This window comes from Chelonus insularis, unplaced genomic scaffold, assembly GCF_013357705.1.
Source record: "Chelonus insularis isolate UGA/USDA-ARS -01 unplaced genomic scaffold, ASM1335770v1 contig_324_pilon, whole genome shotgun sequence".
Classification (NCBI taxonomy): Eukaryota; Metazoa; Arthropoda; class Insecta; order Hymenoptera; family Braconidae; genus Chelonus; species Chelonus insularis.
Genome location: NW_023276494.1, coordinates 472,046 through 486,218, shown reverse-complemented (window position 1 = coordinate 486,218; position 14,173 = coordinate 472,046). Strand labels below are relative to the sequence as shown.

General features: G+C 29.7%; 4 protein-coding genes across 5 annotated transcripts; 3 read left to right on the top strand and 1 right to left on the bottom strand.

Annotated features, from left to right (window-relative positions):
* Positions 1 to 446: 446 nt before the first annotated feature.
* pAbp (poly(A) binding protein) lies at positions 447 to 3,792 on the bottom strand. Of its 2 annotated transcripts, XM_035081577.1 has the most exons (4): positions 3,388 to 3,792; positions 3,054 to 3,290; positions 2,228 to 2,538; positions 447 to 1,918 (listed from the first exon to the last, which is right to left on the bottom strand). In XM_035081577.1, exons 2-4 carry the CDS (start codon positions 3,244 to 3,246, stop codon positions 515 to 517), a joined length of 1,908 nt encoding a protein of 635 aa, XP_034937468.1. In that variant the 5' UTR covers positions 3,247 to 3,290; positions 3,388 to 3,792; the 3' UTR covers positions 447 to 514. The 2 variants fall into 2 exon arrangements, with proteins under 2 accessions (XP_034937468.1, XP_034937467.1); XM_035081576.1 differs by having other exon boundaries at positions 3,054 to 3,792.
* A 519-nt stretch (positions 3,793 to 4,311) lies between these two features.
* On the top strand, positions 4,312 to 5,378 carry LOC118065889 (cytochrome b-c1 complex subunit 7-like). The gene is made up of 4 exons (XM_035081451.1): positions 4,312 to 4,474; positions 4,591 to 4,641; positions 4,881 to 5,047; positions 5,128 to 5,378. The coding sequence occupies exons 1-4, from the start codon at positions 4,441 to 4,443 to the stop codon at positions 5,206 to 5,208; spliced, it is 333 nt and encodes a 110-aa protein (XP_034937342.1). The 5' UTR covers positions 4,312 to 4,440; the 3' UTR covers positions 5,209 to 5,378.
* Positions 5,379 to 5,461: 83 nt separating this feature from the next.
* NaPi-III (Na[+]-dependent inorganic phosphate cotransporter type III) lies at positions 5,462 to 11,034 on the top strand. The gene is made up of 7 exons (XM_035081585.1): positions 5,462 to 5,995; positions 6,849 to 7,852; positions 8,158 to 8,364; positions 9,380 to 9,590; positions 9,668 to 10,003; positions 10,228 to 10,541; positions 10,631 to 11,034. Exons 2-7 carry the CDS (start codon positions 7,649 to 7,651, stop codon positions 10,859 to 10,861), a joined length of 1,503 nt encoding a protein of 500 aa, XP_034937476.1. The 5' UTR covers positions 5,462 to 5,995; positions 6,849 to 7,648; the 3' UTR covers positions 10,862 to 11,034.
* A 178-nt stretch (positions 11,035 to 11,212) lies between these two features.
* On the top strand, positions 11,213 to 13,590 carry LOC118065892 (EF-hand domain-containing protein 1-like). The gene is made up of 5 exons (XM_035081457.1): positions 11,213 to 11,355; positions 11,455 to 11,594; positions 11,663 to 11,982; positions 12,068 to 12,537; positions 12,606 to 13,590. The coding sequence occupies exons 1-5, from the start codon at positions 11,308 to 11,310 to the stop codon at positions 13,446 to 13,448; spliced, it is 1,821 nt and encodes a 606-aa protein (XP_034937348.1). The 5' UTR covers positions 11,213 to 11,307; the 3' UTR covers positions 13,449 to 13,590.
* Positions 13,591 to 14,173: the final 583 nt, after the last annotated feature.

Genomic DNA, 14,173 nt, shown 5'->3' with positions numbered 1-14,173 from the left:
GTCAATAGGATAAATAAAAGACGCCAAGTATTTTTTCAAAAAAAATTATTATCATAAAACTTGAAGAAAAAAAATGTCTCACAATTGTTTTCAGGTTCATCTTACGGCATCAAACGGATTTTATCCAACATTAAATTTTACAAAAGTATTTTTTCGTTTTTATGTAAATTTTATTGTTTATTTCATTTTGTAGATTGTTCTTTCATTTCAATTGCTTGCAATTATTTCAAAAATACAATTAATAAACGCAAGAACATGATTAAATTTTGAAAGAACTTTGAAAAAATAAAAAAAATGTTTGAACAATATTTGTTTTCCAATGGAAATGTTTTTGAAATAATAAAAAAAATACTATATTCATTTATGTAGAAAAGAGAAATGAAACAAAATACAGTATCAATGGAACATGAGAAAATTAATATACCGAAGAGAAGTGAAAGTTCTGATAAAAAAATTTCTTAATCAATTGAGAGGAAAAAAAAGAGAGAGAAGGAGAGAGAATTGTTGAATGTTTTTATTCCTTCTTGCCAGTGACAGCGACAGCTTGTGTAGCCTGATGTGCTTGTAGTACGGCGAGAGCCTCCTCCACTTTAGCTTTAAGTGATTCCTTATCTTCAAGCATGTGCACCAACTCCGAATTATCAATCTCCAACAACATTCCAGTGATTTTTCCAGCATGTTTTGGATATATAGTATGAATGACTGGGAAAAGTCGTTCTCCAAGCATTTGTTTTTGTTCTTGAGGATCAGCAGCAGCGAGCATTGAAGCAGTGAGAGGTTCTTGACCTTGAATATGCACCGCTTGCTGTACTGGAGCAGGTTGAGTAATAGGCATCGCCTGTGGTGGATTGCGGACATTAAGATTGTATTTATAATTCGGTGGTCTATTTTGTGTAGGAGTAACACCAACAGCTGCACCACCAATAGCACGACCGGGAATGTTTGCACCTCCGACTTGCTGCTGTTGTCCAGTGATAGGTCTAGCAGACATAGCGTTGCGCATTGTTCCAGCTTGAGCTGCAGTTGGTGTCCTTGGTGCGGCTCTGAATGGTCCTTGCATTGTAGCAAATCCGGTGGTTCCTGTTTGCGCATTAGGCCGTACCGGATTGGGTTGAGCAGCCCATCGAGGTGTGGTACGTACTTGTGCCATTTGCGCTGGACCGTAAAATCGTTGCGGTTGTGGTAATGTTGGCACAAAGAAGTTACCAGCTCCTCCAGCTTGGTACAACGGGCCCATTTGCTGCATTCGCAAATTCGACATTCTTTGAATATATTGAGAAGCCAGATGTGCCTTGCGTTCATCTTTGCGCTGAGCCAGAGCAACGTAAAGTGGCTTTGTACCTACAATACGTCCATTCATGTCTGTCACAGCTTTCGTAGCTTCTTCTGGTAATGAGTAGCATACGAATCCAAAGCCTTTGCTACGACCATCCTCCAACATAACTTTTGCTGAAGTAATTGTTCCAAAAGGTGTAAATTCTTTTCGCAAACGCTCGTCATCAATAGTATCATCCAAATTTTTCACGTATAAATTAACTCCTTGGTAACGATTCAAACGTTCAATTTTCAATTGCTCGAATTTGCGTTTCAATTCTTGCTGTCTTTCTGCTTTCTTTTGAGCACGTCCTACGTACATAAACTTTCCTTCGGCTATTTCTTTACCATTTAAATCCATGACGGCTAGCTCTGCTGCGTCAGGATCTTCAAATGCTACAAATCCAAAGCCACGAGATTTACCGTCATCTTTTGACATTACTTTGTGGCTTGTTATTGTTCCATATTTTTCAAACATTTCTTTAAGTTTTTCATCGGTCATATCTTCACCAAAATTTTTAACATAAACGTTAGTGAAAAGCTTAGCTTTCTCACCGAGTTCCTTTTCGCGTTCTTTACGTGGAATAAATTTACCAACGTAAACCTAGAATAAATAATTATTGATAAGAATATTTGAATAAGGTAAGTTTATTTTAAAATATTAATAATTTTAAGCCTTTAAAAAATAATTTTCAACTATTCTAAAATTTTGTTGTTATCTGTAACACATATGCTTATTATCAATTCCACTTAATCGATGAATCATCAATTTTGTGAAATATTTTATTTTTTTAACTTATCAAAAATGATTACTTGAATACATGTTTTTTATTATTCAGTAAAAATTTTTAAATTTAAGCTCGTTTAATCTTTAATCTTTATATTTGAAACTAAATATTATTTTATTTCTTACTTTTTTGCCGTTCAACAGCATACCATTGACCTTATCAATGGATTTATTAGCAGCCTCCTCGGTCTCAAAGTGCACAAATCCATATCCTTTAGATTCTCCAGTCTCATCTTGAGCTACTTTACAACTAAGAATATTTCCAAACGCAGAGAACGTGTCATACATGGCTTTATTGTCAATACTTCGATCAAGATTTTTAATAAAAACATTTCCAACACCACTTTTACGCAGTGAAGGATCACGTTGAGACCACATTATTCGAATTGGACGTCCCTTTAACATGTCAAAATTCATTGTATCCAAAGCACGTTCAGCTGAAAACAAAGAATCGTTTCGTTAATTATAATTATTTACTGATTTTTATAATTTATTCAAGAAATTCCTTGAAAAATATTTTTAAAATGTTTTTAAGTATCATTATTTATATATTTTGTATAATTAATTCCTTTGTGAACAGGATTTTTGCATAACATAAGGCAACGTTTTGTTTTATTTTATGAATCATCATTTACAATAAACGTCACAATATGGCTTCCAAGAATTTTCTCCCAGATAAGATTAAAAGTGAAATGTTGAATTTAATTAATAATTTAAGAGATTAATTATTGGTAAATGATTTCTCTTCTCGATGGATATCATTAACATACAAATAAAATGTGTCTTATTCTAATTCTATGGCCTTGTCATGCGCTCAATATGGTGGCCAAGTGCACGTGTCTTTCTCCATGGTCGCGTGCAAGGATTGTCATGAAATGGCGACGCGTTGCCACGCTGAGAATTTTTTATCAAGCGACAAAAATGAAAAAATGCATAAAATATTTATACATACCGTCGGCTGGTTGTTGAAAATTCACGTAAGCGTAACCAAGAGATCTACGGGTGATTACATCGCGACAAACGCGAATAGATAGAACAGGTCCTGCTGATGAAAATTTTTCAAACAGCATTGCTTCAGTAATGTCCGATTGAAGATCACCCACATAAAGCGAGGCCATCGGATAATTCGGTGCTCCAGGATTCATATTGGCGATAAATTCCCAAACAACTGGCTTTTATTAATCAACAGCTGAATAAAATAAAAATATATATTTTTATTTTATGAACAAAAAATGGCCTCTTCAAACGTTGAGCTTTCCTTGTGCTTCAATATGGCTTGGACTCACGCCTTAATGATGTTGCTGGAAGCTTCGTAATCTTTCTACCCTTTTGTCAAAGAATATTATTCAATGTCGTAGAAAATCACTTTTAATCGTCGTCGTACTACACCACACTATTACAAGGCCTTTTTTTATCGTTACTATGATTTTTTTGTCCACCGACTTTAGTAAATCGCGGATACTTTTACGTTCTACAGATTTTACGATTTTTTTGGTTTTGAAATTTTTTATGTTATTTTTTAATTTTTTTTGGATTTTATAGTTTTTTTTATTTTTTTTTTATAATTTACTTTTTTTGAAGAGTTAATTCACGAATGAATGGTGGGTTGTGTGACCTATTTTTATAAGAAAAAGGAGACACAACCACACGTGAAAACAACTCTACTCTTAATGAGGAAGAGGCATTGGAAGTAGTTCCGCACGGCCTTATATACTTGACCGCACTGCACTACTCCGCCATTAAAATGTAGTCCCATATTCTCGTTGCCATCAATTTCTCATTTTTTGAATTTCCATTTACTTTTAGTGCCTAGTCATTCGCTATTGTATTTTTTTTGTATTTTTTTCTCAAAATAATTATTAATATTGTTTAAATTTTTAAAATTAATAAGAATTTTTTTATTACCACAAAAGATTAATTATTTTTCCGGTAAACATTTGAATATTAACTTTGGACATTGTTTTTTATATTGTTGTTAATTTCGTCATAGAGATTTTGTCTAGAAAAATGGCGCTATTATAAAAAATATTCAATGAAAATGAATACTTACCTTTGATTTATTAAATAATTAATTTTTTTAGACAATTGTCGTTACACGACAATTTTTCCGTTATTGAAGTTATCGATTGAGAATACCAACTTTTCAATTTTAAATATAATTTACTCATTCACCGGTAGGTGGCCATATTTCAAGTGACATCTACTGGTGAAAGCAATTCCTACATTTAGCACTCGGATCACGACGGGTAAATTTTAGAAGACGTAGAAAAATTAACCAAAAAAAATTTTTATTCAGAAATTTTGAATATCAGAAAAACAATTTACTTACTCAAATAAAAATGGCTAATGTCATCAAGAAAAATTTTCTCATGCGTAAATATCTTTTACTTTAAACTAATACAAGTTGTATAAGTTATAACTTAAACATTTTCAGTAGTTAAAATGTCACCAAAAATACTCTTATGCAACTATTTCACTTTATTTTTCAGCTCAGGGGTTCAAAAAATGGTATTTCAATCTGTCTCGTTACAATCAATTAGGTGAGTAATTTACAGATATATTATCCTTATTGTTTTCTTAATCAGTTATAAGTTTATAATTTATTTAGTATATTTTTATATCTAGAACATGCTAATGTTGTCAATTAAATGATTGGTTTATTATCTCGAGAAAAAAAATTTATGTATTCTCAAAAGTAATTAACACTCATTGAGACGATATTTTTATTATACAAACAATATTCTATTATCTAATTATTTCAATGATTACATTTTTACAGGTTTACGCCACGACGATATCTTGTATGAAAATGAAATTGTCTCAGAAGCTGTACGTCGTCTTCCTGCTCATGTATATGATGAACGAACTTTCCGGATTGTTAGAGCTATGCAGCTGAGTTGCAATAAAACTATTTTACCTAAGGAACAGTGGACTACAATGGAAGAAGTAAGTCGAGTGAATGATTTCTCACATGATGGATTTATAAAATATTTAAAACTACATAATTTAACTTTCAATTTTTGCAGGATGTACGTTATCTGCAGCCTTACATCGATGAAATCAAAAAAGAAATCCAAGAAAAAGAAGAATGGGAACGTAGCCCATGAATAGGTATTCAAATGTAACAAAATAATAAGTAATGTTTAGCAAAACAATTTCAATTTTATTAGAGTTTACTGAGATCATTGTGTAAACTTTTAAAATTACATGCTAATGTGTAAAGTTTAAAATTTGAATTATATTTAATAAGATGCTGTAAATAAATATTAAAACAATATTTCTTCTTGATATCTACATCACTTGATTTCATCTTTTTTTCAGTTTATCTTCGAGTATTCACGGATATCAATATAATAATCTAATTAATCATCACATGTCGATAATAATTTAATTATTATCATCATAACATGAATGATTTTTCTACTTATCCATCGTACTTGTTTTTCTCGCAGTCACACGACGTTTAAAAAATTCTTTTAAAGTACGCATGTACAAATCAGAAATACTTTTGTACAAATACGTGGGTGTGCTTTTGCAAATATCAAAGTGTACGAAAGCATAAGAGAAAGCTAGAGTAGGAAAGAGAATCAAAACGATCAATATTGTGAACCCCACCCCTGTAATCGAAATTTCCGGCACCCCGTCTGAAGAATTTTTACTAGAAATCAGTTAGTTTCTCGTCAAACACCGAACTTGTTCTCTTCAACGATGGGAAGTGAAAATATTGAGTGCAGAAATTAATTACTTAATGGATTAATCAACAATCAGTGCACTAAAAGATTAAATCACAATATCCTAATTTATTTTTTTAATCACGGTAATTAACTCATTGGATGATACTCTACAGAATCATCCCTTATCAATACGGACTTCAGTATGAAAGCAAGAGCACCGGTAAGAATATTTAAGTTGTTTGAAGGTTCTTGTCAGGTTCGAGATTAAAATTTAGAAATAAATTACTTGTTGATAGATAATTAATTAGTTAGGGGAAAATTTTTTTATATTTTTAATAGTTCAGCCATTTTTATGGAATAAAAAATTGTTAAGAAGTTTAACCCTAATGTGCATCATTACGAGATGTCCTTCAAACCGGCATTTTGCAGTTGCCACGCGGTTCTACTAGCACTTAAGCTATAGAAATGTTGAGAATAAATAGCCCAGAGCAATCGATCACATTTTTATACCCTCAAATTTATTAAGAGAATTTATTTTTAATTTTTCCATTGAAATTTCTTAGTTAATATCTCAAGTCGGTATTGAATAAGTGAAAATCAGGATGAAACATCCTTTTGGTAAATTATTCCAATTAGTTCATCTCCTTTATATAAAATGATTTAATTATTTTTCAAATATGGAAATTTCTCTCATTCAATTATAAATAAACTTGGCAATGGAAGTATTGAAGAATATTTAATAGTGAAATAATAACTTTGATATATTAAAATATTTGTTATTTATGAATTTAATTTAATTTTCAAGGATATGTATTCAGAAAAAACAAATTAAATTGATCTATCAATTACTTATATGAAAAAAAGTTCAAGGATAAAAATGATGATAGGAAAAATTTTCTAGTAGTAATTTATTATATACTGATCAGTGACATTAAATTTTGATTTCTGATGCAATATTTTTTAATTATTTTTCATTTTTTTACTAACTTGCCTCTTTATACAAAACTTTATTTTTTGAATGTTCATAACATACCATAAGTTGATGTTTAATATTAATTGATAATGATTTTCAGATGCAGGAGTCAAAAAAAATGACAGAAAGAATGAGAAAATCGGCGAAGAGTTCAAGTTTCAGAGCTAGGATTAGAGTATTGCCTACAAACAAATGTAAAAGCACCTTAATATCTTCAGCAGTAGGTCAATAACGCATTTAATCATCCTCTACGCGAGTCATGAAGTTGAAATTAGGTGCTATGACGATTAACTACCTCTTCTATATGTACAAAGTTAATACCGAATTGATTTTATTATCCTTAAAGCATAAAAAATAGGTAAAAACTCACATAAAAGAAAATAAAATCTAAAATCCAAATAAATCAGTACATTATTAATGAAAATATATAAACAATTCAATTAAATCTGATAATACAAATGGAAGTTGATAAAAGATAGTGCAACTAAAAATGCACTAAGTTGCCAATTTACATGTACATAATATTGTATATATATATATATATATATGATACATGTACAAATGTGTATATATAACTAATTGTATATACACTGTAAATTGTAAGCATTAAGAAAGAACGAATGGAAGATAAGTATTGAAGACAACAAGAGAAGACGAGTGTGAAAGAGTGAAAGGATAAAAGTTGTTTTTGATTATTTCAAAAACAGAAAAAAAAGCTTATAGAAATACGGAAATTACATTTTTATTTTAAATAAACTCATTGAGAATATTATTAAAACTAATAAACATTGAGTTTTCTTGATAAAAAGTGAGACGAAGTTATATAGCAGACGAAGAGGATAATAAATAATATTGAAAAAGTGAAAAAATAAATCTTATTAAAGATTAAAAGAATAAAAAATGTCTGAACCTTATGACCCAAGTTTAATATGGCTAGTGGTGGTTGGCTTCATCGTGGCTTTCATTTTAGCCTTTGGAATTGGAGCTAATGATGTAGCAAACAGCTTTGGAACAAGCGTGGGTGCTGGAGTCCTGACTATTTTTCAGGCTTGTATCCTGGCAACGATTTTCGAAATCGCTGGAGCCGTTTTAATCGGTTACAAAGTAATTAATATTATATTTAATCATTCACTATCTGTTCATCATCTTTTATTGACACTTTTATGAATGACATCTATTTATTTTAATTTTTTACAATCCATTATAATAATTGATTTTTTAAATTCATTCCATTTCAAGATGATAAAATTTATATTTGTAATAATTTGAATCATTCCCACAATTTCTTGGTTATTTTTACCTCGTCATTGACCTTAATTAGTCTCAGTAACCTACAGTTGATTTTAATTAATCATTACGATCATTAAAAACAATTTTAGCTAATTATTATTAATAATTTCGCGATCTAGGTATCAGATACGATGAGAAAAGGAATCCTAGATGTTCGTTTATATGAAGGATTCGAAAAAGAATTAATGGTTGGAACACTTTGTAGTCTTATTGGATCTGGAGTCTGGTTAATCTTCGCGACCGCACTCAGGCTACCAATTTCCGGTACTCATTCGATTGTTGGAGCTACTGTTGGCTTTTCTCTTGTTTGCAGAGGCACTTCGGGAGTAAGTTGTTTTATTTATTCTTAATATACATGAACAAGTAGCTTTTAAAGATATTAAGAGGGTGAGTTTCGAATATGAAACAGGCTTGAAATGTAAAATTCTCTATCATTTAGCTAACTAAGAGCTATACTGTTAGCTTTCCAAATGTAGTATAATAGTTTATTTTTATTGACATTGATATTTGCATGTTATATGATTATTTATTTATTCATTATAAAAAATCAATACATGTTTTTTATTTAATTTTGAACTTAATAGCTTTAAACGTTACTGAAATTTATCAGAAACTTTTTTACACGATGACATAATTCTTTAGTATTCAATTTAACCATTCGTGTGTAAATTTAATGATGACAATTTTTTTTTTCTTATTGATTAGCAATATTTATATGCATTTTTTACTCCAAGGTGTACACACTATCAGCTTAGAATAATTTTTTATTATTTATGGCTATTTAATTTTTTATCTAATAACATAACGTGTGTAACATTAAGATAAAATATTAAAAAATAAAAAATGTCGAAAAACAATTTTTCTAGATTATTTCAAGGTTTGACATGGCTGTGGTTTCGATGTTAAAAATATATGCTTGATTTTAGATTTATCTTGACAATCGAATAAAAATATACCGTGAGGAATTTAAAAATATCACGAGTCAAGAATGATTTTAATTTTAACAATTTTGCAAACAATTTAAATTTCAGCAATATTTTATCAATCTAGAGGTATATTAATGTAGGGAAAATTATAAAATACAGTTGAATGATTTTGAGTTGAATAAATTAATTATTAACTAACAAAGCTAACTGATTGTAATAATTTAAGTTCAATGACCAAACCGAATTGATGTATCAACATATTTATTAGTTTAGTTCTCAAATATTGGTTGTTATTAATTATGACTTTGGCCATCTCGAACTGTTGTTCAAACAATTATAGCAATATGTTTAATTAAAATTAGCCTTTATTCATTTTTATAATGTTAATTAAAAAAACTTCATATATTTGTTGTAGGTAAAATGGATGGCTCTAATAAATATTGCAGCGTCCTGGTTCGCTAGTCCATTGCTCAGCGGAACTGTATCGGTGTTAATATTCTTGTTGATCAAAAAGTCAATATTATATTCTAGAAACCCATTAGAGCAAGGTCTACGGGTCTTGCCGATTATTTATGGCCTTACCGTCGCTGTGAATATTCTTTCAGTGGTCCTCGATGGACCGAAACGTAAATAGAAACTTTTATCACTTATTTTCAGTCGCCTAAAATTGATTTTTGTACTGAAGATTTATCTCTTTTTCTAGTTTTGATGTTAGATAACATTCCTGTATGGGGAAGCTTAATAGCAGCAGCAGGTTTGGGTATCTTGATCGGCATTATTGTCTACATCTTCGTAGTTCCAGCTCAACGACGTCGAATTTTGCTTAATAATCATCTAGACACAACAACTAACTTTGGAAACTGTGACAAAAAAGAAACAACTCCTCTATCTGTCATCACAGAATCAACTGTTCCTACTACAGTTACTCCTAAAGCTGGTGAAACTGTTCAACCAACACTTAGAGGTAATACTAGTGCAAGCCCACTTCTAATAACAACTGGGGGCAATGAAGCTGGTGATGAAAATCTTAGTGATCCAGGTTAGTAATATTTAGGTCATCGAATTTACATTATCAATAATTCTCGTAAATTAAATTATTATACTCTCATCTCTTGTATATTTATAAAAAGCATTTTGATTTTATTGTCGCTTGTCATATAAAAAATCTAAACTACTTAAAATAGATAATTAGAATTTTTAAAATTAATTACTAACATATTTTACATTTATTTTAAGAAATTTAAATATTTTTTATTGGTCTAGGAGAGCCTCCGAATCGATCTGAAGACAATCCAGAAATATCTAAGCTCTTCTCCTTTCTCCAAGTATTAACAGCTGCTTTTGGGAGCTTTGCCCATGGTGGAAATGATGTCAGTAATGCGATAGGACCTCTTATAGGTCTCTGGATTGTGTATGCTGATGGATCAGCAAGGCAAGAGACAGAAACTCCACTTTTAATTCTTCTCTATGGTGGATTTGGTATTTCTGTTGGTCTTTGGATCTGGGGAAGACGTGTCATTCAAACTCTTGGTCAAGATCTAGCTAAAATCACTCCTACTACTGGCTTTACTATCGAAGTAAGTAAATATTTGCAGTTGTGATTATTTAATTAGGATTAACTAGTAAGCTTTTGTAGTAATTTTTATAATTTTAATATTTTTAATAGATTGGAGCTGCTTTGACAGTTCTTTTAGCCAGTAAATTAGGTCTACCAGTCTCTACTACCCACTGTAAAGTCGGGTCAGTCGTTTGTGTAGGCTGGGCATCAAGAGGTGGTGAAGGAGTCTCTTGGAAAATCTTCCGTAATATAGCTTTTGCCTGGCTCATCACTGTTCCTGCTGCCGGGCTCCTTTCTGCTGGTTGCATGAGTGTCATGAAGCAGTTCGTAGAAATGTGATAGCGGTTATTTGTTGCTCCAATGTTCATCATGCTGATGAGTTATAGCTAACGCTTAAGTTATTGCCAATATTCACCTCTATTAATTGTTAATTAATGATTCATTCATTATTAATCCAATAAATACATCGTTTCGAGATAGAAATATTTTTGTCTTAATATTACTAGTATTACTATAATAATAATTCATTAAATTTTTATTAAATTTATTAATTAGTTAAAATAGTTATTTATATAATTAGAGTAAATTTATTTTTTACATGTAACAATTGACTATGACAATTATTGTAAGAGTTGCTTTCAATTAAAAATCCCTAGCAACACAATCAATAAATTCGTTGTTATAGAAATGTCTCTGAATTTATTCTTTTTGAAAGAGTGAATAAGCGAACATTCAATTTTTCTATTCTTTATTGGGATTTATTGATATTTTTTGATAATTTTACCATGGAAGAATTTCCTCATCTCCCTGGATATTCATTTCCAACATATTCAGTAAGAAATATTTGTAATTATTTTTCTGGATGTCATTTTTCTTTAAATTTTTGGTAAATTCATTCATGCTGATATTGGCTTCTTATTTCATTTTTAAAGGATCAAAATTATAAGCTAAAACAAAAGCTGAACTATTCTAATGGATGTAGGGTGATTTGTGATTCAAGTGTCGGTATTGGAAGACGTCCAGTTGATGCTGCGTCTTCAGCATACACTCAAGAACCTCTTCAAGAAGTGATGTATGAAAATTTTGTAGTATCATTTTTTCTGCATATTTCATTAAATCTTAATTTACCTTTTTTCTTAGATTCGATCCTTCTTTGATTTATGGAAGAAATAAAGATTATCCTTATCGTCAAGTTATTCCTCACTACGTTTTATATGCTCAAAAGTGTTTGAATTTTAAAGCTTTTTTTCGACAAAATATTTTAAATTCTCCTTCAGAACAATATAGAATTCGTCATGTGAATATTATATACTTCCTTGAAGATGATACCATGTCTGTTATGGAGCCTCCTGTAGATAATGCAGGATTTAAACAAGGGAAACTTGTCAAAAGAAGTAAAATTCCTCAAACCAATGGAAAATATTATCACTGGAAAGATTTAAATGTTGGATTAGACATAAGTAAGTAAAGAGAATAAAAAAAATACCAATATTTGAATTAAAAAATTTACTAATGAAATTTAAAATTTTTTTTCTCAATTTATAGCAATCTATGGCGTTGTCTATCATACAGTGGATTGTGATCAATTTACAAAAGAGTTTTTAACGAGTCAAGGAATTGACGTGGGTGATAAAGAAGATCCACCAATAGATTCTTACACCCAAGAACGTTTAATGAAACTCGATGCAACTCGAGCTGCTTCGTCATTGACAAAAAGAGCTCATTCAGCACCAAGCAAAACTTTAAAACGTTTTCTACAATACGATGGAATGATTTTAACTTTTGAAGCAACATGGAATGATGATTTCTATCAAATTTTATATTTTTTAACGGATGACACTATTGCAGTAAAAGAAATTCAAGGATCTAATAGTGGAAAAGATCCTGTAAGATTACTTTTAAAAAAAACTAAAGTTCCAAAAAAGTGGACCGACATGCCTCAAACATTTCCAAGTATTTATCTCGAGAGAGGAGATGAAGAAGTTGATGAATATTATTCTCCATTGGATTTGAAGGTACTCATAAATTGAATTATTTATTAAAAATTATTTAATAAGCAAAAGTAATATTAAACTAATTGTAGGTGGGAGAAACGATTTTAATTTTCAATCGTCGATTTTTCTTATACGATTGTGATAATTTTACTCGAAATTATTACAAGGATATTCTCAATATTAATCAGCCTTTAAGAATATCACTGGAACTAACACAGACTCAAAAGATTTGCAATGAAACCCTGACTTCAAAGTCTCTGAAACATAAAGAAAGATCAAAGAAAGAAGATGTAATTAGAAAGCTTTACAATCATCCGAAAAAACTACGTTACTTAGCTTCTATGGTTGCAGTACATCCTGAAGACAAAGATCGAGATTTTATTTTAGAGTATAATCTTGCGGATGGTAAAATAAAAATTTTGGAAATTGGTAAAAGAAATTCTGGACATCGTGCTGGTTGTTTTTTAGCTTCAATGTATGTTCCAAAGCCTTCAAGTTTTCAAAAACAAGATGATACTGATGATATTATTTATTATGGTCCAGAAGACTTTTATATTGGCGCAAAAATAAATATTTTCAATCATCAATTTATTATCAAAGGTGCTGATCTATTTGTTTTGCGATATATTGAAGCTAATCCTGATAACTTTACTTCACAATTATTAGATAATATGAGAAGTTATTTTTCTGTAAATGAAAAAATGGAAAAAAATGAAGATAAAACAATTGATGATAATAAAAATAATTATAATGAACCAATTTATCCCGTAGACACAACTAGTAATTCGCAGAAAATTATTTCTCATCATCTTTTAGAAGAAGAAAAAAAGGACATTGCGGATAATTATAAATATATCGATAATAGAAAGGAGGAAAATCGACAAATTACTTGGCAAGATGAGGTAGAAGTTCCTATTATTTGTAATAACTAAAAAAATTTTCAATGCTACTGATGGTAAATAAATATCTCCGTAAATGTAAACCATCTCTGATGCTTGATACAATGTTGTTCGATAATACCAGAAATGAATAAATTAATTACATTATTAATATACTAACTTGGAAATGGTTGAAGCTGACTGTATTTTTAACATTTATTTTTTCTTATTTTTATGATTATAATCTTTAAATTATGAATATAAAACTGATGGATAAAAAAATCAATATAATGTTTATTTTTTTATATCACATCAACAAATCATAATTATTAAGACTATATTAATAAAGTGAGCTATTTATATTATACAATCACATTATTTGATAATTATTAATTTGAAAATAAAATTTATTACTCGGTAATTTTTCGTAATAGAGTAGTAGGATAATCGAATTTTATTTGCTATTGAATAAAATTATAACTAAAACTTGTGAAGATAAAAATTTTATTAATTTCTTCAGATAACTAGAAAATTCATTTTTAGATGAAATTACTTGTGCAATTTTATTGCAATTAGTAAGCTCATGAAATCCGTTTTTAAAAAAGAAGCTTCGTTATTCTATCTTTTCTTTTCAAGGGAATTAAAGTAAAGTGAAAGCAGATTATAGGCAAATTTAAGTTGCTATTGATTTTTAAATTAGGATAAATCTCTAAATGTTATTTTTTATCGATTCGGGAGATTAACAAATTGATTAAAAATTTAAATAAAAGAAATTGATT